Raw genomic sequence first — 23,795 nt, forward strand, 5'->3', positions numbered from 1 at the left:
CAAGCCGCAGAGTAAAGCAGGGATGGGGTCTAAATCACACCTGAAGCAGCATGTGTTGTGTGCCAGGCTGGATCGGATTAGTCGTGAAGCATCTATTCTTCAGAAGACATAATGCCAGGCGTCTGTTTTCGGCATGGCTTTTGTTCTGAGCTATCATGCAGTAGAGCTCAAGGATGGGCAGTGGGATTCTCCAGTCCAGCTGTATTATCTTTGGTTTTATTGTTCTCTTTCGTAATTGGTTGATTCAATTTGCTACTGCACTTAGTAATGCAGGGCTTACTTCTCTCTACTGATTTCATTCACACACAATAAAAGGAACATAGAACATTTCATTCAATATTCAGTGATGACTGACAGTTGAGTTGACACAGATTACTTATACTCATGGAGGCTGAGGAAGGCAGAGAGAAACAGAGAGGAGGGATGAACTTGGAATGTGTGTGCATTGGAAATGTGTATTTATGTGTTTATGGAACATGATGCACTGTTCCAAGGCTTGAGCAGAGGGAAGAAATCTCAATGCCATGACAGATATGCTGTCTGTCTGTAGTGTCTGTCTATATGAGTCTGTCCTTATGACATAACTATAACTTGTTGTACCAATTAATAATGTGTATGCAATTATAGCTTATTGATTATGAAACGCCAATCAATGGAACTTAAATTTTCCACATCAGCAATCAAATAGCTCCCTTTCCACTGAGGGCCAGACCTGGTGCTTGAACTTGGTTCCTGGGTTCCTGACCTCTTTCCATTGGTTTGGCTGAGGCCAACACCAGGCTGAACCAGGAACTCAAGTTCCAGGCTAGAGTTCCTGGGCTTTTGGCCTTCAGTGGAAAGGGGGCTAATATTGAGTATGACTTTGAATAACTTGTGAGGTCTACCAAAAACTCCAAGACATTGGCTAGAGTCAGAGTTACCACTTCATTTGAGCTATGGGTAACCAAACAGTCCTTAGAAACAATGATTATAATTATTACCTTTAGCCATTTTTGGAACATAACACTGGCTTATGTTTCTGTGGCTCCACCACTTGGATGTGTGCCTGACAGCTTTTCCTCAGTCTTTCCCAGGAACCAAAAAGTGTAAACACCTGACAGCTGTTTGAGATCAATACTGAAACATCACAGTTCAAAGGACAGCAGACCAACATGACCTCGGACAAGTGTGTTTGTCTCACATTACAGAAACAGTCTCTGGTAGGTGTTTGACCGCCCCGCTGGGCCGATACATCATCATTGTGTCACCAGGGATAATTTCACAATCGCTTTTCTTCACCAGTTGACCTCTGTGAGCCGAGTGAATCTCATATGCTCAAAAATATCTCAGGAATTGAACAAAATGTGAGCGCAAAGGAATTATAGTATAAGACTGGGAGGCTGCTGAAGGGTAGAGAAGAGGCACTTTGTAACCAGGAAGTCACCAGTTTCATTCCCAACACCAGCTGGGATCATCTGGATGGAGGAAATGGATTGAGTTCAAGCTTTCTCTAAACTAAACATTTCCATTGAGCAATATAACCAGCCGCTTATTCAGTGGGACTGCTCATGAGAAAATAGGAATCTGCACACTACTTGAAATCAGAAAAGGGCTAAAAAGTATTTTCACACATCATTCTCTGCTCACCAAAATGTGCAGAAGCGCAGATAAATGTTTGGATGCTGTACGTCTTCACCGGTGTGTCTTACCAGTTCCAATTTCAGAACCAATTATAGGTAAAAGACTGTCACAAGATCAGATGTACATGACACATAGCCACACATTATGAATCATCATCCAGGTTATATCTATTTACAAAGAGAGAAATACATGGGAAGTGTCTTCTTCATAACAAAATATCTTCTCTAGGCAATCCTATGGTATTAAGACAAAAGTATGCATAGAATAATCCATGATAATAAAAAGGCATTGAAGAGACAATTCTTCATTCAATCCCTACATTGTAGTCTTTAGATTAAACAAACCCAAACCTTTTAGACCACAGCGCTCTCCCCCGTGCCCCCCCAACACCACTCATATCCCTCCAGCCACTAATCCTACCCAACCCCTCGAATCCAGACTCTCTAGCACCTTCCCTCGACCCCCCCAACACCACTCATCCCCCTAGCCACTAATCCTAGCCACTACCCACCCCTTGAATCCAATCCACACATACCGTATCCCCCCTAGCCACTACTCCTTAACCTGATGCTGCCAGATGGATGGGTTTGTTTCACATTCTGTTGGTGGTGGTGTTGTGAACTCAATACCGCCCCATCTGGCGATGTCAGGTTAACTATTCCTACCCACCCCTCAAATCCTGACTATCTACCACCTTCCTATCATGAGCTATGGCCATTTTCCCACTAAACATCCACGACTGACATGTCACATGAGTGACTGACTGACTGTCCACGGTAAAAATACAGTGAAACAAACAACAACCACTATCGCCACAAGAAGAAATACTTTAATTATATGTATAAGTGAATATTTCAGTCTATATCTCGTCATCTGACTTGAGTTTTGACTTTAGTAGACGTAGAGGAGCAGTATAGTTATTGTGTTCACAACTCGAAGGGAAAACCAACTGATGCTCCTGCAATTACATTTGGTCTCCGCCGGTGATGGAGGTCATCCATCCTCCTTTTCAGCCATGATCTACTTAGCGTGTCAGCCAGAAAATGTTGTCAAACTTCATTTCTGAAGGTCTTCTGTGGGTAAAAAAAAAAGAAGAAAAAAAAAAAAATCTGAATCTGAATCTGAATCTGCAAAACAAATGGGGGGGGGGGGGGGGGGGGATATATATAATATACCCCCCAATTTGTTCTGCAGATTCAAATTAGGCTAATGTTTGTCCATATGTTTGCTGCACATTGTAACTTCCCCAATGAGTCTCGCAGTAGCCTACTGTGAACATTCACATGAATGTTTTTTTATGCCTTTAATTGAGCAAGTTTATCATCATTATGTAGGCCTATGTGTGTAAATGACAGTTGCTCAGAGATCAAAGTTTGAAAGTCTGCCAATTAAGTCAAGTAGGAGTAAATAAAAGTATAACGAAAAGAAGAAAAATGCTCGTGTGTGTGTGTGTGTGTGTGTGTGTGTGTGTGTGTGTGTGTGTGTGTGTGTGTGTGTGTGTGTGTGTGTGTGTGTGTGTGTGTGTGTGTGTGTGTGTGTGTGTGTGTGTGTGTGTGTGTGTGTGTGTGTGTGTGTGTGTGTGTAACGTTAGGGGGCAGCAAAATAAAAGCTAAAATGCTCACTGGACCGCACTGGACCAAAGAGCGTGGAAGGAAAGAGACGACACTCCGGCCAATTTTGGAAACAGAATGCGCCTCGCAGTGGTCAGCTGCGGTAGCGCTGGCCCCTATAATCAGCCTCTCTAAACAGTAACTCAACGGGAGTTGAACCTCGGGTCCTTTTCATTAGGTATTTATCTTGAAAAAACTAAACAAAGAAAACGAAAAATTTTGCTTAGTTTCCACAATATGGTTGTTGTTTTACATCCCTGCACTACACCACTTCAGTCAAGATTTGCAGTACGCCCGGAAAAGATGTGAATCCCCAAAGTTTAGAGTGTTCTCCCGTTGAGTTACTGTTTAGAGAGGCTGATTATAGGGGCCAGCGCTACCGCAGCTGACCACTGCGAGCCTGTGCGAGGTTCTTTTGGCGCTGTCACGCTTCCAAAAATAAAAAATGGCGGAGGCTGCTGGGCGCTGATGTTGCAATGCGGCAATATGGAGCTGTCATTTCTTTCCATAAAAGTTATTTGATAAAAGTTCTTTGACTGGACCCGGAAAAGATATCGCGACCCGGAAGTACATTATCGCCCAGCTAACTCAGCTCCTTGTGTTTGTAGCATGGTTTGTAGCTGTAGTCTGAGGCGGTTCAGTTGTACGAGTTAGATTGCTTTGTCAACGTAAGCCAAACATGTCTTCTAAAATAGCTAACGGAAATAGCTTTGAAGGGCAGTCAACGATCAAGGAGGAATTAAACACAAAGGTAACGTTAGCTAAGCCAAACATTTAGCGTTAGCTAACAAATCTATGGAAACCGCTAACACATTTATTTCTGATGTAACGCTAGTGAATACGACCTTTTGGATTAGTTTAGCTTCACAGATTGACTATTTTAGAGTACAGACTGAAGTTCACAACTATAAAATGATCTAAATAACATTGATTTGTTGCCTTAACGTTACCAAATTGTGAAATTGTTTGTTGCTACAGATCAAGGAGCAGAAAGTTGTAGTAGACGAGCTGTCCAATCTGAGGAAAAATAGGGTGAGTACGCTTGTGTTGAAGGAAATGTAGCTAAAGTAGTCTGACTGATGTACTGGTTAATTGGATAAACGTCCATTTCATCTAAAGTATAGGATACAAAAAATACAAAGTGCTTTAAAGAGAAGACTGTGTCAAAAAAGACACCATACAATATTAGTTTGTTTGCTAATAATAGTTTGCTACTTTTGGGGCCCTGATTGAAGTGGGTGTGTGTGTACGTACACATTAACATTATATAAATATATAAATATATATATATATACACACACATACACACACACACAAGGTAGACAAGGTCTGCTCAGACAGCCCATCCACTGTCAGCAGAGTTTCAGCTACTCCCTTCTGGTCGGAGGTATACATAACCCAAGATCAGAACCAACAGAGCAAAACACTCATTTATCCCCATGTCAATCATCCAGCTCAATAAGGGATTAATTAATTAAGGGAATCTGACGTTTTTTATTATTATTAGTATTGTTATTTTGTTGTTTTATTATGATTATGCGATTGAGAACATAGCTGGTCATCAACAATGGGCAGTATGCAATAGGTCATAGATGTGCACTTTAAAGATGCCGGGCTGCTAACATGGGCACTTTAATGCACTGTATTATTGCGTATTATTGACCGCTACAGTTGATTTTTATGATTTGTGTATGCCATTTTAATGTGTCTGTGTCCTCATGTATTGTGTTGTACAACAAATTGCCTCCTTGGAGGACATTCAAGTTTTCTACTATTACACACACTTGACTTTTTTGTGCCATTTATTTTTCAGACAGTCTTCGTTCAGCAGCGCAACAGTAACATTTTCTTCCTGGCAGACAGAGGGCAGACACTTAGTTCATGCAAAAGTAAGTTGAAAACCCAAACTTAGAGTAAAGGAAGAAAACATTTTAGATCGATTTTAATGGTTTAACTAAATGACATTATGCAGATAAACACTAATAAAAATCCATCCATCCTATAGTAATTGAAATTCTCTGTCCACAGAGGATTTGGACAACATGAAAAGGGAACTGCAGGACATGTAAAGCCGACACTATACCCGGGAGACGTTCACCACAGCCATGTGTGGAATATTCTGTCTGTTGAGGCTGTCGCCCTCTCAGCCTGAGCGGGACAATACTGTCGATGAACACTTGAAAAGAAGAGGACCCGACTCAAGTCAGGACCTCACCGTCACCGGCACCAATCTCTGCTATCAATGTGTATTCTCTGCCCATGTGCTTCACATGAGGGGCGTCCTGACCCCGCAGCCGCTCCGGGACGCCACCGGAAACGTCCTGCTGTGGAACGGGGAGGTTTTTGGAGGTTTGCCCGTGACGCCGGTGGACAATGACACCGCCGTCCTCTCTCGGCAACTGTCCGCCTGCAGCGACCCTGCGGAGATCCTGTCCGTCCTGTCCGAAGTGCGGGGACCGTGGGCGTTCCTTTACTACCAGCAGGCCGGAGACTTCCTCTGGTTTGGCAGAGACTTCTTCGGCAGGCGGAGTTTGCTTTGGAAATGGGACGCGGAAGGGAACGCCTTGACTCTGACGTCCGTGGCCGCCCGGGCTTCTGGACCTGATCAGTCCACGTGGCATGAGGTCCCAGCAGTCGGTGTGTACAGGATTAATCTGAAAGTGGCTGCAGAAACCGGCTCCGTCACCTTTGACGTTTACCCTTGGGCTCATGTGGGAGAGGATCTCTTCTCGAGCTGCAGTGAAGCTAAGTGGGAATCTCTTCCTAGCGGCTGCACTGCGGCGATGAACCAATCGGGCCTTGTCCTGCCCTCACCTGTGTGCCCACTTAATATGGCGATCCCTCAGTTACTAAGTGCGACAGAAGTTGATCCGAATCCACATCACTGTGTTGACGACCTGGAGCAGTTGCTGGCATGCAGGGAGCAAAACGACCAGGTGAATAGTTTGGTGGAGGTGCTCAGTGAGGCAGTACGGCGACGCGTTCGGTCTCTCCCTTTAGGAGCGCAAGATGATTCACCACCTGCTAATGACCAAGCTGATATTGCCATACTCTTCTCCGGAGGCATTGACTCAATGATTCTGGCCGCCTTGGCTGACCATCACATACCTGCTCATCGGCCGATAGACCTTCTCAATGTAGCATTTAAACTGCCGGACCCAAAGACACAGAAAGAGTCCACAAAGAAACACAAAAAGCACAAAAAGAAGCCCTCAGATTCTACGACGGTCCAAGCCGATTCCCAAACATCCGGCCCCTTCGATGTCCCGGACAGGATTACAGGAAAAGCCGGACTCAAGGAATTGCAGGACTTGAATCCTGAGCGAAGGTGGAATTTTGTGGAAATCAACGTAACGCAGGAGGAGCTTCAGAAAACGCGGCAGGAGCGCATTTGTCACCTGGTGCAGCCGTTGGAGACGGTACTTGATGACAGCATTGGATGTGCTGTGTGGTTTGCAGCCAGAGGGACGGGGTTCATCACCGAGGACGACGACCAGAGGCTCTTCACATCGTCTGCAAAGGTGAAGTTCACTGATCAAACATTGACCTTTCCAGGGGGAAGGCTTCTGAGACCAATTTTACATTTACCAAAGCACAGGGAATGATGCAACTATCCTTTGGGCTATGAAGAAAAAATGTTTTGGGGAAACAAAGGTGTTTTTACAATCCTCAACAACTGCATTCATTATTTTGTATTCATGTCTTGCCCTGCTACTTTGTGCCCGCAGGTCATTTTGACAGGCATCGGAGCAGATGAGCAGCTGGCAGGATACTCCAGACACAGAGTCCGGTTTAAGCAGTCCGGGCATGAAGGACTGATCCAGGAACTGGCCGTGGAGCTGGGCAGGATCTCCTCCAGGAACCTGGGCCGAGACGACAGAGTGATAGGAGACCATGGGAAGGAAGCTAGGTAGGAGTGGAACTTCTTCTCATATTCTGGATGCACATGCACCTTGGCATTGGCATGAAATGTAGTAAGTGCTGGAATGGCCTTAAACTGCGGAGTAAAATGGGCTTATGAAAAAAATTAAGTGTTGGCAGTATTATTGTAGAGGTGAAAAAGAAAAGAAATGGTCTTGGGATGGGGAGTGTGACTGGGAAAAGTAGGATGAGTTGGGGGCAACAACATGGTGGATCGGTGGTTAACACAGCCAGGACCGCTTAGGTTAAATCCATTTTGGAGTTTGCATGTTCTCCCCATGTTTGCTGGGCTTTCCTCTGGTCCTGCAGTTTCTTCTCACAGTACACAACATGCAGATCAGGTGCATTTCAGACTCTACATTTCCCATGAAAGTGAATAAATGTCTATCTGCAGTCGCCCTGCTGACCTGTGCAGGGTGTTTTCTGTGCCTTCTGCTTCATGTGTGCTGCGACAGTCAGTGCCATCATCCGCTACTTGAGCAACTACTGTTGATTTATACTTGAGCTTTATTGACAGATATAATAGTACTTTCTAACCCCCCGCCCCCATTCCATTAATCAACATATCGCATGAAGGGATTTGACGTAATACATATGTACATACAGATCCTTTCCAAAAAATTAGAATATCATGGAAAGTTCGTTTTTTTCCATAATTCCTTTCAAAAAGTGAAACTTTCATAGATTATAGATTCATTACACACAAAGTGAAATATTTCTAGCCTTTACTTGTTTCATTTTTCATAATTTTGGCCTACAGCTCCAGAAAACCCCCAAAACGGTATTTCAAGAAATTTGAATAGTGTGAAGAAAATCAGCAGTTACTTCTCAGTTATGACTGACTCCAGCCTCAGTCCACTCCCTCTGAATCTCCGCCAAATTTTTGAATCGTCTTTGCTTGACAATCCGCTGAAGCCCACGGTTATCCATGTTATTTCCATGATATTCTAATTTCTGTATGTACTGTATATTATGTATGCATTGATTCTAGGTTCCCCTACTTGGACGAGGACGTGGTGAGCTACCTCAACTCCCTGCCTGTGTGGGAGAAGGCCGACCTGTCTCTGCCCCGGGGCGTGGGAGAGAAGCTCCTCCTGCGGCTGGCAGCCAAGCGGCTGGGCCTCGGCCCCTCGGCCGTCCTGCCCAAGAGAGCCATGCAGTTCGGCTCCCGCATCGCCAAGCTGGAGAACAGCCACGAAAAGGCTTCGGACAAATGCAAGAGACTCCTCACAGGGTAGAAAATTAATTAATTTTAATAGAAAGAATAGAACATTCATTTGAATAGAAAATTACATTATAAAATGAAAACCATTCAATAGATTTATGGTATATTTACAGTCACAATTCATCATTTTACTGTTACGGATTCTTAAGCTTGGCTAAGATGTCAATTTCAAGATTTTGCCTTAAATGATATAGCTACATGGCACAATAAAGAAAGTGTTTTCCTAAATCTCTGTCTTCTCTCTCTACACCATGTAAGACTCAACATCTTGAAGTTTCTCTCTGAAATACAGATCACATTCAGTGTAGGAAGGCAAGTTTCCAACATCGAAACGCCCAGAGATCTCATGGATGTAGACTGGCCTCCTGAAGAAAAGAAAAAAATGCAAATTTATGAAGCAATACACAGACAGAATTATATAGAGTGCACTTCTGCATATTAGACAATACCTAGCCTTTAAATGGTAATCACAAGCAAAAAGTTTTTTTTTTGCAAATCTAAGACGAGATCTATTGATGCTGTTGCTAATAGAGACATTCACTGTTTTTTACAGCTCAGTATTTTTGGCTCAGTCAGCGACTGAGCGACACTACTGGGCCAGCTGAATTACCTTGGAATGAGCCAAGACACAAAGTTTCCTGGAGCATCTTTCTCTTCAATAGGAGCTTCCTAAGGGGAAAATAAAAGTTGTGGTTTATAGTGAAATGACAAAAGACACAAGTTATCCTGAATTCACATCACATGGAGGAATATTGTGATCTACCTTCTTTTCTTCAAGGAAGGCAGCCAAGAGGATTAGGCTTTTCTTTGAAAACAAATAGAAGCAAGGGCACTGCAAAACAAACAAGAGAAATGATTAGGTGGGGGTCGCTTTTGATGCACTACATTTACACAGGAACACAGAGTCTGATCAAAATATGTGAGGTAAAAAATACATATTGTAAGATATGATTACATACAGTATTTGCTTACAGAAAATGCATTTATGACCAGGTTCGCCGTGTTCAACACAGAAATACATAACATGGTGGTTTTAGTAAAGCTGCACACAAAGTCCCCCCCCCCCCCCCCCCCGGAGAGAGCCGAAACTGGCTCCATGCTTCCTCCGAGACATGGGCAGTAGCCAGCCGCTTCTTTTCACCTGACAGGGGAAGCTTCACCGGTAGGACATAGTAGCACGTGGGAGGATCGCGCTATTCCAACGAGTTCCCCTCCCTCCAAACAGGCGCCCCGAATGACCAGAGGAGGCACCACTTCAGCGACCAGGTTATTGCATGTTTTGGTGTGGGGTTCCTATATGAAGGAAACCCCCAGGGGGCACGCGGAGAGCATGCAAACTCCACACAGAAAGGCCCTTTTGATGACCCCACCCGGGGGGTGGGCACTCGAGGACATGCGGACGGGCAGCGCTCACAGCGTCCCAGGTGGGAATCGCACCCAGGACCATCTACCTGTGAGGCGACAGCGCTTACCACTGCGCCACCGTGCCCTCTATGCAGCTGCACACTAAGGTTTTAATCCCAAATTCATGGTCAAGAGATTTGATAGGTGGGCGTCCGGGTAGTGCAGTGGTAGATTCCCTGCCTACCAACATGAGGGTTGCAGGTCTGAGCCTCCATGTTACCCGGCTTCAGGCGTCCATACAGGCACAATTAGCCGTGTCTGCTAGAAGACGTCTGCTAGAAGGTCCTTGGGAGCCATTTTCCTCAGAAAATCAGAAAAGGGACACATAACTGTCACTTAAATGTGAATTTGTGTGAAATTAGATGGCTGAATTTATGGTCATTCCAGAGGAGGAGATACCACGACACATTTTTCGAGACAGGGAAAACCCACTGGAAATGAGTGATGCGCAACTTTTGAGGGAGTATAGATTTGACCGTCAGTCAATCTTCAAAATAGCTTCAAAACTTGAACCGGACCTCGAGCACCAAACCAAGAGGAACCATATGTTGCCAGCTGTCCAGCAAGCGTTCATTGATTTGAGGTTTTTTTGCGTGTGGGACTTTCCAGGCAGTTGTGGGAGACAACACAAAATCTTTGTTCGTTCGCTCGCTCCCACCCTCTGCAGATCCGCGCTGACGGTAGCATGCGTGTTCGCTGTGAATCCCCGCACGATATGAACACGAGCAGTCGGAAGAGTGAAGCGTAACCATGGCAACTGAAGTGCTCTCTGTGCCGTATTCTGACAGTAACTACCATAAAAGCCTCAGTCTAAACACTTAGGCAAGGAGAAAACCTAAGAGGCTTTATGCAACACTCCTAAGTGAATCCCTCAGCTTAGGGAAATATATTGCCTAAGGCAGTGGTTCTCAAATGGGGGTCCGTGGCACTTTGCCAGGGGGTCCGCGAAAAGTTTTCAAGTAAAAAAAAAAAAAATTTTTTTTATAAAATGCTACATGTTACTTATTCCTTCTCAAACTACTTCCTACATGGTGCTAATCTATCAAAATATCTTGGCTGTCATTGATTGTGTTGCATAGTGGTTTTCTGTACTGTTGACAAATTGTGATATTGTAAGTCGCTTTGGATAAAACAAAAGTGTCTGCTAAATGACGTAAATGTAATGTAATAAAAAAAAAAATTTTTTTTTTTGCAAAATCTTCATAGTTCAACGAAAATAGTTTATGCTTTAAATCTAAAATGGTTCATGGATTACATTCTAATAACAAACCTATCAAATTAACTCATTGAATGCCATGGACGTCCTTCGACGTCCAATTTAATAGTGACGTAGAGTGCCACGGACGTCCTTCGACGTCCAATGCGTTTTTTGACGGTGGGACGTCGATCAAAGCCTTCCGCAGCTCCTGTACAACTATAGTAGCTATTGAAGGTGTATAACCTATTTTACGGACTCATTAGGTGGCGACAGTGCTTGCTCGGTGCAGTCCAGATTAGAGACAGGTCCGAGAAACAGCCTAAAAGCCGTGGATCAAAGACAAACGATGCATGCTCCCAGAGCCATTTGCTCTGTCGCGGGAGCTGACATTGGCTCCGAACAGGAGTCAATCCGCGCTCACAACTGAGCCCCTCTGTCCCTGTCTGTCTGTCTGTCTGTCTGTATAGTTTCTCCACCCGATTAGGAGCCAGGAAAGCAGCCCCTGACGCCAAACCATTCAGCAATCCGGGTTGGCTCTTCCCTGCTGTGGCGCTGAGAGCCGACAGCAGCACACAAACGCAGCACTCCGAAAATATAATGGTTGCGTGAGGCTGTGTGCAGTGTGGGGAGGAGTTTACGGGGGGAGGGGGGGAGGGTGGTGGTGCACGCAGGGCATCACACAACAACTACGTCACTACATCAGAAAATATTATCTTCAGACTCAGTGAATGTGCTTGAAATGCTGCATTTCACAAAAGGCGGATTATCTCAGCTAATAATTTGAAAAGCCTGAAAACGCTGAAAACAACCTATCTTCTCCGGCTCATAACTAAAGAACGGAAAATGGTATCAATAAACTTTTTTTTGCTGATGATACAATAGAGCCAGCTCGTTCTTGTGCGTGTTCGGTGTTTACATAGTAATATCACACAATATTCTGTGGGCCTCGAGAAATCACTGAAAACGCTCTGAAAACTCTGGCACTGGGAGCATCCGTTCTCCAAAAGTGGCTGGCACTCAATGAGTTAAAAGTCAAGCACGTTACCGTGGAAACAATTAAGCTTAGCCCAAAATCACAAATCAGAATGAGGGGGTCCCCGGTATATTTTCTATCTTGTAAGGGGTCCTTGGCTGAAAAACATTTGAGAACCTCTGGCCTAAGGGACAAACTTAAGTTTGAAACTTAAGGTGGTTTATGCAACCGGGCTGAATCTTTTGTGTCTGTGTGAATATAATCTTGGATCAGTGTACAGCAGGAGCTACTACAGGTTATAGTGAACTTACTGCTCTCCTTGATTTGGTCTCCGAAGGAAGCGGCTTCTCCTTCATACAGACCACCCGGTGATCTTCATCCACTTCCAGTATTCCATATTTACGGGTCTCTATTTAGAAACAGACACAGAACACTGTAACAATCCAGAACTATTTTTCAGCATGAAGCTATGGTTGATTTTCTTTTCTTGATTATCACTTTTATAGGATAGTACAAAGTAGAGAGAGAGAGAGAGAGAGAGAGAGAAAAGACTGGAAGAAAGAGTGAGAGGGGGATGACATGCAAACAATACTTTAAGGGCCTTCATTTTCCTTAATTGATTATCAACTTTCAATAGAGAGGCAAAGTGAACGTCACTTCCTGTTTCAACACTGTACCAGAGATTTTCATCCGCTATTTATTTTCCCATAGACATTTCGTAAACTGCTTATAAAAAACGGTTCAGGTAACGCTATAATCGGGAGAGACCATAAAACATTTCACTCCGACCAAAACTAAAAAAAAACATTGAAGTGAAAATTAAATGTTATATTTCGAAGTGAAATGTTATGCGATCTCTTCCGTTTATAAATATATCGGAACTGTTTGGTTTGAACAAGTAAAACTATTTTTATAAGCATTTTACGAAATGTCTATGGGAAAATAAATGGCGGATGAAAATCTCTGGTACAGTGCTGAAGCAGGAAGTGGCGTTCCACTTTGGCTCTATACTTTTCAAGACCCCCGCGGATACGCTGATACATGTTCTGAGCATTTCTCATTCATCTTTCACATAGGTACTGGCTATGATGTAACCACTGCAATAAAGGAGCACTCACCCTCATCTTTACACTGGTAGGAAAGCACTAGACAGCTCTCCTCACACTTTGCCTGTAGGTCAGAAAACCCCAGTTTGACTTCCCCGAGGCTGAAATCTTCTCTGAAGAGTGTGTCACTGTTTCAGATGGAAAGAGAGTTGATCAGTTTGTCAGAAACAGGACTTCAATTTGACATCTATATTAGAATTGTCAATGTACGAGTTTAATAAGCGCACCCTCCAATAACTATGATGTGATCTTCTATCTGGAAATGTTTTACTGCAAGCTGCAAGCAGGCCACCGCACCAAGCCGCTCCTATAGTGGCATAAGAGAGGTTCAGTTATTGAAAACAAAACGCTGGCATCCCTAGTCCCTTCTCCTGTTCCTGACAAAATAATATATTTAAACTAACTGCTTATTGATCACACAAGGCAATAGGTACAACTAAGACAGCCTGAGCACAAACGGTTGTCTTTTATCAATTATAATGCTCCAAACACAAGGACAGAGTTTGATAAACGTGCTCTCATCTTGGATTAATTCATGCCAATTTTTGATTTTAAAATCCAGATTGACAAATTGCTATTTTAGGAATGCATGAGCTTTTAAGGATGTATTAGAATCACTTGGAGAGAGAAAAAGGCACATCTTAATGTGATGTCCCTGGTTAAAGAAAGGATAGATTCTTTTATTTTTAGGGGAGGACTTGTGGCTCATAAAAGGAACAATCAACTTGGACTCTTGCAAACTCTGAAACTCAGAAGAAGAAGTGCAATTATACAACAGAGACACGAGTGTGGTGGTCAAAACAGCCAAGATGAACTCTTAAACTTCATGAACCTGAAACTAGTATTCAGTTAACTTATAGTAAGGTTGGCATGTGACTGAGCTTCGGGAAGTTAGAGGGTTAAAGCTGTAGTCCAGCGTGGAATAACATCCACTTTTCCCCACCCAGATTGATCCTTCTGGTCCCAGGGATTGAACCGACACCGACGACCTTCCAATCACAAGCTCCCTTCTCTAGCCTTTAGGCCACTACTGCCCTGGCCTGAACTAACTACAAGTGTGACCAAGTCAGCTTTGCTTGAGTCCCAAGTTCGTCTCAGGCAGTGTTAATTTCATCGACGAAAACATTTAGTCAACACCCCTTTTTCCCATGACGAAAACTAAAACTAGACTAAAACTATGAAGGATACAAATGACTAAAATGTGACTAAAACTAATAAGCATTTTAGTCTAAAGACTAAAACTAAATCTAAAATAGCTGCCAAAATTATCACTGATGGCAGAGTCTAGGCTAAAGCTATCAAACTCGCGAGGGAATCTGGATATTACACAAGTTCAAGTGTTAAGAAATGTTGCTTTACAAATGTCAACACTTGATATAACCTGTCAACCTTGATTCCAACTTCCAATCCCTTACACCCAATTGGTGTAATTGAATTAGTTTAAAGACAGAAAACATTTAGACTCAAAGTAATTAGTAAAACTGGACTAAAACGTTTTGCGTTTTCGTCCAAAGACTAAGACTGAATCTAAAATAGCTGCCAAAATTAACACTGGTCTCAGGTGCTCTAAAGTCTAAATGTAGAACACCAAGTCAAGTCAGAGTCCTGTATCAGTACATCTTGAAAACTAAATATCTAGACTTAATGCAATATGGTTTGTAATAGATAAAAACTTGGAGCATAAGTTTGATTTCTAAATCAGAAAACAGAATTTAAATTCAGTGGAGGAACAAACACAAGATCTTTCGTCAAGAATTTAGAAACCTTCTCAAGTCATCAAAGTACAAGTCAACGTCAAGTCCCAAGTCAGCAGAACCAAAGTCAAGTGAAGTCTCAAGCAAGCCCAATTGAAATAATTATGAGTCTCATATCATGTGACTCGAGTCCCCTCCTCCTCTTCTGTGGAAATAATCATTTTGATTTACCTCGTTGCTCCTTGTCTGATCACTGAGGATCTTGACATTTGAGAATTCTGCTGCCCATTCTTCAAATGCCGCTTGGTAAAGAGCATTGGTCTGTAGAGGATAACAGGAAAGATGTCAGTCCACTTGCATGGCTGTGCGTGTTTACCGTGTAACGTTAGCAGTGATTTTAACTTTTCACAAGAGGGACCGATCATTGGATTCACAAAGAGCCACACAGGCCCCCATTTGATGAGATTGTCTCTCAAACCCAAATCTGAAAATGTTTTTATTGTTACTTAGATATGATTTTGTTCAGAACTCCATGACTGTATTGTAGGCAGACATAACAGACAGTGAAACTATTGTGTAGGTCAGAGGTTTTCAAAGTGGGAGGCGGCCCTCACCAGGCAAGTTTCAGGGGAGGCTCATTGAATGGAAGTGAAAAAAACATTACATTAGTTATTAAAAGGAGATCACATAGAATAGCCTAAACATGATTTGGTTAAAGAGATAGTTCAGAGATACAGTAGTTTGGGTAATTTGACAGTTTTTCCCACTTTCAGTCAGAAGAACAAATAAATGCCTTCAGACAGACCTCTTTCATGCATTTGGTGTAGTCCCAAGCATGCCAAACAGAAGGACCCCTGCCCTGGTGGTTCCGGACCCCACGTTGAACCACTGCATGAGAGCACACACACGTCACTTACAACAACATAAATGCAGTCCACCCAGGCCGCGGCAGTCAGGGCATGGATCCAGTGTGAGATCAAAGCGCGGCGGCCCACCGGCAGTAAGGGCTTGGCGGTGCCGACCAGGTGTGTGAAGCGCCCGCTGCTGTCGTTTGCCACATCCCTCTGGAGCCTGGTTCCATATCCAGCGGCCAGAATTACTGCTTTCATCGAAATGTATGCTAGAGAGACGCTGCTACAGGCTACAGTTCTTCTTCTTCTTCTTCTTCTTCTTCTTCTTCTTCTTCTTCTTCTTCTTCTTCTTCTTCTTCTTCTTCTTCTTCTTCTTCTTCTTCTTCTTCTTCTTCTTCTTCTTCTTCTTCTTCTTCTTCTTCTTCTTCTTCTTCTTCTTCAAGATTGATTGGCGGTTGGCAAACAACGAATTGGTGCATTACCGCCACCAACTGGTTTGGAGTGTGGACTCGGAGAGAGAGGTTGACTTTCGTGAGAGCGATGTGATTTTTTTTTTTTTTTGAGCGAGGTGAAGCTTGATGACGTCGACGGTGGTCTGACTACGAACGTAGAACGTGGCGTAGAAGTGTAGAAGCTCCGAGAGTATAACGTTAGCAGTAGCCTATTATTTCCCGGTTATACTTTCAGAAGTTGAATTTACAGAAGACTCGATCGTAATGTGCGGATGATTTTATCACGAATATCCTATATAAAGTGGAACGGGGGCTCCGTCAACTCGGAGGAAGAAGAAGAAGAAGAAGAAGGTTTAGCTGTGATGCTAACGTTAGCTGTTAAGCTATTCATTGGAGCTTTGAAGGATACAGTTTGTCAGTAAAGTTGAGGCGGAAAAGTTCCTGTCACTGTGTGAAAACGAAAATGTCTAAAGTCCAGACGGTGAGAGCTGTGGGAAAGCAGCGCATAACTGCGGCTGTTGAAGATAACCTGCTGGACACTGTGCGGTTACACAGAGAAGCCTTGCCTCCAGAGTCAGACCTCCAGCAGCTGTTGGTCAAAGAGGTTCTCGCTGAGCAGCAGGAGTGGAGCCCCAGTCTGCACCAGGAGGACCCAGAGCCCCCACACATTAAAGAGGAACAGGAGGAACTCTGCATCAGTCAGGAGGGAGAGCAGCTTCAGGAGGACCCAAAGCCCCCACATATTAAAGAGGAACAGGAGGAACTCTGGACCAGTCAGGAGGGAGAGCAGCTTCAGGAGGACACAGAGCCCACACACATTAAAGAGGAACAAGAGGAACTCTGGATCAGTCAGGAGGCAGAGCAGCTTCAGGAGGACCCAGAGCCCCCACACATGAATGGGGAACAGGAGGAACTCTGGATCAGTCAGGAGGAAGAGCAGCTTCAGGACCCACACATTAAAGAGGAACAGGGGGAGCCTCTAGCCAGCAGCTCAACTGAACAGATGAAAACAGAAGCTGATGAAGAAGACTGTGGATTATCAGCACCAGCCAGGAACTTATATCTTATATACTTATATCCAGCTAGTAATTCACAACCAACTAGTGATGACACGACTTTAGACTCTTCTGAGACTAAAGACAATGATGACGAATGGATGGGAAATAGTGAAGCTCAGTCAGGTTTATACTCTCAGAAAAACAGCAAAGTTTTTGGGAAGAAACACTTCAGCTGCTCAGTTTGTGGTAAAATATTTGGTAAAGAAGCACACTTGAAGGCACACATGATAGTCCACACAGGTGAGAAACAATTTAATTGCCCAGTCTGTGCTAAAGGTTTTGGTCATAAAGGAAACTTGAAGAAACACATGATAGTCCACACAGGTGAGAAACAGTGTAATTGCTCAGTCTGTGGTAAAGGTTTTGGTGATAAAGGAAACTTGAAGAGACACATGAGAATCCACACAGGAGAGAAAGAATTGAATTGCTCAGTCTGTGGTAAAAGTTTTGGTGATAAAGGAAACTTGAGGAAACACATGATAGTCCACACAAGAGATACACAATTTAATTGCTCACTCTGTGGTAAAGGTTTTACTCGTAAAGACAGCTTGAAGACACACATGATAGTCCACACAGGAAAGACACAATTTAATTGCTCAGTTTGTGGTAAAGGTTTTTGTCATAAAGGAGACTCGAAGAGACACATGATAGTCCACACAGGTGAGAAACAATTTAATTGCTCAGTCTGTGGTAAAGGTTTTGGTGATAAAGGAAACTTGAAGAAACACATGATAATCCACACAGGAGAGAAAGAATTTAATTGCTCTGTCTGTGGTAAAGGTTTTGGTCATAAAGGAAACTTGAAGAAACACATGATAGTCCACACAGGTGAGAAACAATTTATTTGCTCAGTCTGTGGTAAAGGTTTTACTCGTAAGGACAGCTTGAAGACACACATGATGGTCCACACAGGTGAGAAACAATTTAATTGCTCAGTCTGTGGTAAAGGTTTTGGTGATAAAGGAAACATGAAGAAACACATGATAATCCACACAGGTGAGAAACAATTTAATTGCTCAGTCTGTGGTAAAGGTTTTGGTGATAAAGGAAACTTGAAGAGACACATGATAATCCACACAGGAGATAAACGATTTAATTGCTCCATCTGTGGTAAAGGTTTTGGTCGTAAAGGAGACTTGGAGAGACACATGGAAATCCACACAAGAGAGTAAACATCTGGGTTCCATGGAAAACCTGGAAAATTCATGGGATTTCAAAATCTTGTTTTCCAGGCCTGGAAAAGTCATGGAATTAGTAAAATCCTTGAAAGTTTAGGAAAAGTCATGAAATGTTGTGTGTAATGAAATTGTTACAGTAATCTTCCCGTGGGTAACCTTCCATGTAATGTAACATAATGGGAAATAGTAAATAGAGAAAAGGGATGTTCCTACAGTTCCTGTTCCTTCCTACAGCCTGACGAAGACCAGAGGTTGAAACGCGTTGCGTCTCTTGTGCCCTTGTCCTGTGAAGATGTATTGTGTATTAACTATTTAGTATACCTGTACATTACTTCTTTATTAATTAAATTCTTTATAAGCGTCAAGAAGCTCCCTTTTCTCTATTTGCTATTTATATTGGCCTGCTGAGCTATCTTGTCGCCACTTTTTGAGTTTTCCATGTAACATAATGGCAAATGTATTCTCTGTAGCTGTTGACATAAGCTAGCTCTAGTCTAATATGTGTCGATTGTAGTGCTTCTTGAATTTTATATTGATATTTTTATGTCAAATTGACACTCCTGTTTTAGTTCAATAGCTTCCATGATGCAGTGACACTAAAGCACTAAAACCCAATATAATGAGCAGACGTGTCCTATTTCTCCACAGTAATAATTTCTTGTATTGATTCAGTCACATTTACATGGCAATTCTATTATCGATCATTGAAAAGTCAAAAGGACAATTTCATGTCAGAAAAGCACATGCACTCCTCTCTAGAGTGTGCAGAGATCATCCGTCCAGCTTGAACTGTGTAAAAGCCGAAGCCCTCGCCTCATTAAACACGCACAATTCAGTAATTCACCATTGAATATCCAAGTTACCATGGCAGCAGTGACAGAAAACACCAGCAGTAGCTAGGGATACGATACGTATCACGATACATGGGTCGCGACTCGCGATACGATTGTATCACGATACATTGCGATACAATACATATAAAAAACACGATTTCAGACGGACAAGCCCGTCTTTTATTGTCACACGATTACACACATCAACACATGCTGACGGTGGCCGGTGAAATTTGTCCTCTGCATTTAACCCATCCTGGCTTTGTCCTTTCCTCCGGGGGGCATGCCAGGAGCAGTGGTCGCTTTCTCGTACAGCGCCCGGGGACCGACTTCGGATGTTGTCGTCACTGGTCGGATGACGATGACGATCTGATCTTATATTGCAATACTCTAGACAATTTACTCAAAATTAAATAATAGAGCTAAAGATACAACACACTGTGTACCACCCAGGTAGTGTAATAATATGTACATCACTTTATACTGATAAGTTAGTGGACAAATTTAGTCAAAACTACTGAGTGTTGAGTGTGTTACTGAATGCATCAATATGGGAAATGTCGATACAGTATCAATTAGGGGTGGGAATCACCAGATGCAGAGGCCTGGCATGGCATGGCCTGCAAAAAAAAAAAATGTAATATACAGTATCGGGAAATAAAATATCGCGATATATTGCCCAGCCCTAGCAGTAGCAGGAGAATATGTTTACATGCACCATCTGTCACATATGAGACTTCAGGATGCACAGAAACGGTTCGTCAACGAACTGGAAGACCATAAGATTTTGACCATCTTTCTGGCATCATCACTCATCCCTCCCTCTGTCTCTCTCCTTCACATACGAGGAGGAGGAGGTGACTGGACAATATCTAATATTTAATCAAAGGCAGAATATTGTTCTGATATATCGTCAAACTGATATCACTCCAAACGCTCATTATGCTCCCTTTTCATACAGAAATAAATGCGTCCGTTTCAAACGATGCAACCATCATTGCCCACATACTGCACTTCCATGTGCCCCTTTAGATTGGCATCATAAGCAATACATCCACTAGAGGGCAGTAGAGAGTCAAAAGTGTGTGTATGTGGTACATGGTACTGCTCTGTTTCATCTGTATACATAAGCTTTCAGAAGACATGCACAATTATTATGCACGGAATGAACAAAGGACGTCGGACATAACTGACGTTTAAACAGTCGAGGGTTAACCGGTTAAATTCTCCTCCTCTCCTCCCTGATTCACTCTTCTGCTTGTTTTGTCTCCCCCCTCTGTCTCTCTCTCTCTGTCCGTCTCTGTCTCTCTCTGTCTCAATTCAATCCAAATTGCTTTATTGACATAAATGTCATACAGTAATAGTAATATTGCCAGCACATCAAGAAACAATGAAACAAAAATAATGACTACATTACACACACATTACAATAATACACATTATTACAATACATTGAAATTGAGTATGAGTGCTGATGAAGGGTTTATGTTATTTCAATGGATCTCTCTCTGTTATTCCCCTTCTCGTCTGCTTCTTGTCACTTTGAATTTACATGTCATCCTTATTTCTCATCTCATCTTCCCGGGCTCCTCCAGCTCTGCGCGGAGCCGTCCAGCCATGTGACCATGCGGGGTCCGGGGCTCACCACGACACGTCACGTGCCACCTGTCCCTGTGACTGATGGAGGAGCATGTTCAACTTCCAGTCTGGGTGAGCGTTTACCCCGCTAGCCGGGCGCTTCTCGCTCATACTGAGCATTAGCGCCCGGGGACCCACGTAGCATTTCCAATCAGACCAGCGCGCCACTCTCATGTCTAGGTCTTAAAAGTATCCTTACCTGAGCCAGAAACTTGAAGTGAAGACGCTATCCGATGCTCAACATCCTCTTCTTCTAAATAACAGATGTCGCCGCTTCCAACTTGCATAAAATCCACTTTTATGTCATTGATATCAAAAAATCCTTGATGCAATACCATTCAGGAAGTGTAGGGGGCAGTACGGACAGCGACGCACTGTGTTTACACTACTTTACAATCGCGCGATCTGGCACCCTTTGTGCCACAATTTCTTTCCGCAATAATTTTAACACTTGTTAAATATCCCAAGCTGGTTTCCTGGACTCAATTTACCATAATGCATCACGCCCTGCACCTCCTCTTGCACCTCACCCAGCTGCCCACAATCACTCTTAATCACTTCACCCTGCACACTCCCTTTAAAACCCAGCCAATCTACCCTCTTGTGAGAGTTGGCCTGCCACAAACAGACCCTTCTCACGGGGGCCATTTTGTGTCGAGAAGCCAGGGTAAACACAGGTGCAAGCAAAACACTAATGAGGGTTTCCAAATCCCAATCATGGAAGTTGGAAACCCTCATTAGTGTTTTGCTTGCACCTGTGTTTACCCTGGCTTCTCGACACAAAATGGCCCCCGTGAGAAGGGTCTATTGTTTCCTAACCTTTACCTGAGACCACGCTGTGATACACATCAGTAGTTCAACCCAAACCATGCGTGTAAAAAAAAACTTTGCTTTAAATGTTTAAATAGATATATGTATATAAAGCAAAACAGTATTTAAACGTGTCACAGCTAGGAAGGGCCTGAATCATTTCTTTGAGTGAAGAGCTCCAGCTGATGTCAACTGTCACCTCTGCTGTGCAACATATTATAGCCAATTGTTGAAATTCGTGTTGGTTTCCACCACTTCCTCTGACTTGTGTTCCAGGAAGTAAGTTTTCACAGGTGTTGATGCCCATCACAGCAACAGCGTAATCTTTTCTGAAGCTGTAATACAAATCGTATGGTGTAAATAAGCATAGAGAACTTGAAACATGATTTTGTCTCAATAATTGGTATCAACTTTCAATTTAGTCAATGCTAAAGTTTCTTGAAACTGCACTGTTCACTACTTGTTAATGGTGGGCCATTTATTCAAAATGGTTTCACAGTAAATTGTGCATGCATGAGTCTTGTGAAAAATCCACTTATTTGAATTGAATGCAGAGATACTTTACTGATCCCTGAAAGATCTCTTTTGGCAGACGAAACATCTCCAAAACCCTAAACATCTCCAGAACCTATAGGAGATGCGGTTGTGGACTTATGCAAAAACAAAGATGAGCCTCAGCCCAGTTATCAATGATCAGGGCTTTTGAGATTGTAGAAAGCTTAACATTCCTGGGGACCACCATTTCTTCTTCTCTTAAATGTAATGTCAGTGTAAGCCATATTGTGCAGAAAGCTCACCATCGATTGCATTTTTCTGTGACAACTCAGGAAGTTTAGGGTATCAGAGACGCACGTGTGATTTCTACAGAGCTACAGTGTTCTCACATTCTCAAGGTAAAAAAAAGTGTGACATGAAATTCACACCTCTGCCTGTGCACAATGTGTGACAATCAAGAAGCTTCATTTATTTCATAATGGGAGACTCCGTTCATATGCGATTTTAGGCAATGCAATAGCAGGACTAGGGATAGAGTATAGTTACGTTGTCTTGAGGGGGAAAAATGCATAAATTCTAGAAAGCGAGTTATGGGGGTCGGAGAAGAAAGTAAAATCTTTCTCTTGGGGTGAAGAATTCACCAAATGTCTACCAGGCATAGTTCTTCTGATATAGTGTCAATGACTGTAGCATTGGCCACTGAAGTGGTGGTTTGTCTAAAGTCGATTTGTCCAACTGGACATCTTTGACCTGGTTGAAGTTTCCACCAAGTATTATATTTTGATTTCCGATATTTCTAATAATATTACAGACTTTATGAAAGAAATCTGGAGACATCACATTTGGAGCATAGATATGATTGTAATTCTCTGACTCTCTAACTTGGCATCCAGTGCTACCCATCTACCATCATCATCTGTATAACATCTAAGAACATGAAAATATTTTTTTTTACTCCAGAAAATTAAGCAAGACAATTTTAACCCTACCCATATTGGCAACTGATATTGGCAGCAGATATTGGCATCCAACTACCATAGGGGAAACACAAAACAAAATGTAAAAATAAACAATAATAATAGTAATAATAACAGTAATAACAATAATGATCAATACCATAATAATAATAACATGTATTCCTTTTTAAATTAAGCTCTTATAGCCAATTTTTTTTATTTCACCTTTTAAACATTAAAACATGGAGCCTACATGAATAAACAAATGAAACAGTGTAAAATAAGACATTGAAATGCTTTGAAATGACATCTCCAATGCTTTGGGCTATACAGTTCTTTAGCCTATTTCTCAAAAACTGATAGGCCTACTGTAAATAAATCTAAACAAAAATGCATTAACAAATGAAATTAAGATTGGAATTAAAAAAAGAAGAAAAAAACGACTGCTCAACTTGAGGAATCTCCTTCGACTCACCGGTCTCTCGATTGACTATTCAACTCGAGGACAGCCCTACCAATATGTAATTGTAATTTATCTTAAGAATAATTTGATTTTCAGATGTGAAACATTTAAGTTGATAAATATATGTACACAATGGATATTAAGCACTTATTTTATTTTATAATGAACAGAAGCTTTTCGGACCTCCGGCATTCATCAGTGTCTAATACTAACTCTTTTCCCTCCATAGGGAAACATAATTGTCACAGGTGTCTGGAAAGACACAGGTCAATTAAACATAATCAGAATCAATGTTTGAAGGTATTGCTTT

The 23,795-nt window shown here is 42.6% G+C and overlaps 2 protein-coding genes across 2 annotated transcripts; one reads left to right on the forward strand and one right to left on the reverse strand.

Moving 5' to 3' along the window:
* The first annotated feature begins 5,046 nt into the window (after positions 1 to 5,046).
* On the forward strand, positions 5,047 to 8,575 carry asnsd1 (asparagine synthetase domain containing 1). Its single transcript, XM_083639511.1, has 4 exons — positions 5,047 to 5,119; positions 5,259 to 6,751; positions 6,959 to 7,140; positions 8,143 to 8,575. Exons 2-4 carry the CDS (start codon positions 5,336 to 5,338, stop codon positions 8,387 to 8,389), a joined length of 1,845 nt encoding a protein of 614 aa, XP_083495637.1. The 5' UTR covers positions 5,047 to 5,119; positions 5,259 to 5,335; the 3' UTR covers positions 8,390 to 8,575.
* Positions 8,576 to 8,604: 29 nt separating this feature from the next.
* LOC310779019 (glucose-1-phosphate adenylyltransferase) lies at positions 8,605 to 15,860 on the reverse strand (the record flags this gene model as incomplete). Its single annotated transcript, XM_083639512.1, has 8 exons — positions 8,605 to 8,741; positions 8,987 to 9,045; positions 9,140 to 9,208; positions 12,263 to 12,360; positions 13,070 to 13,185; positions 13,285 to 13,364; positions 14,983 to 15,072; positions 15,669 to 15,860. 8 exons carry the CDS (start codon positions 15,858 to 15,860, stop codon positions 8,621 to 8,623), a joined length of 825 nt encoding a protein of 274 aa, XP_083495638.1. The 3' UTR covers positions 8,605 to 8,620.
* Between the last annotated feature and the right edge of the window lie 7,935 nt (positions 15,861 to 23,795).

This window comes from Poromitra crassiceps (assembly GCF_964638095.1).
Source record: "Poromitra crassiceps genome assembly, chromosome: 6".
NCBI classification, from domain to species: domain Eukaryota; kingdom Metazoa; phylum Chordata; class Actinopteri; order Beryciformes; family Melamphaidae; genus Poromitra; species Poromitra crassiceps.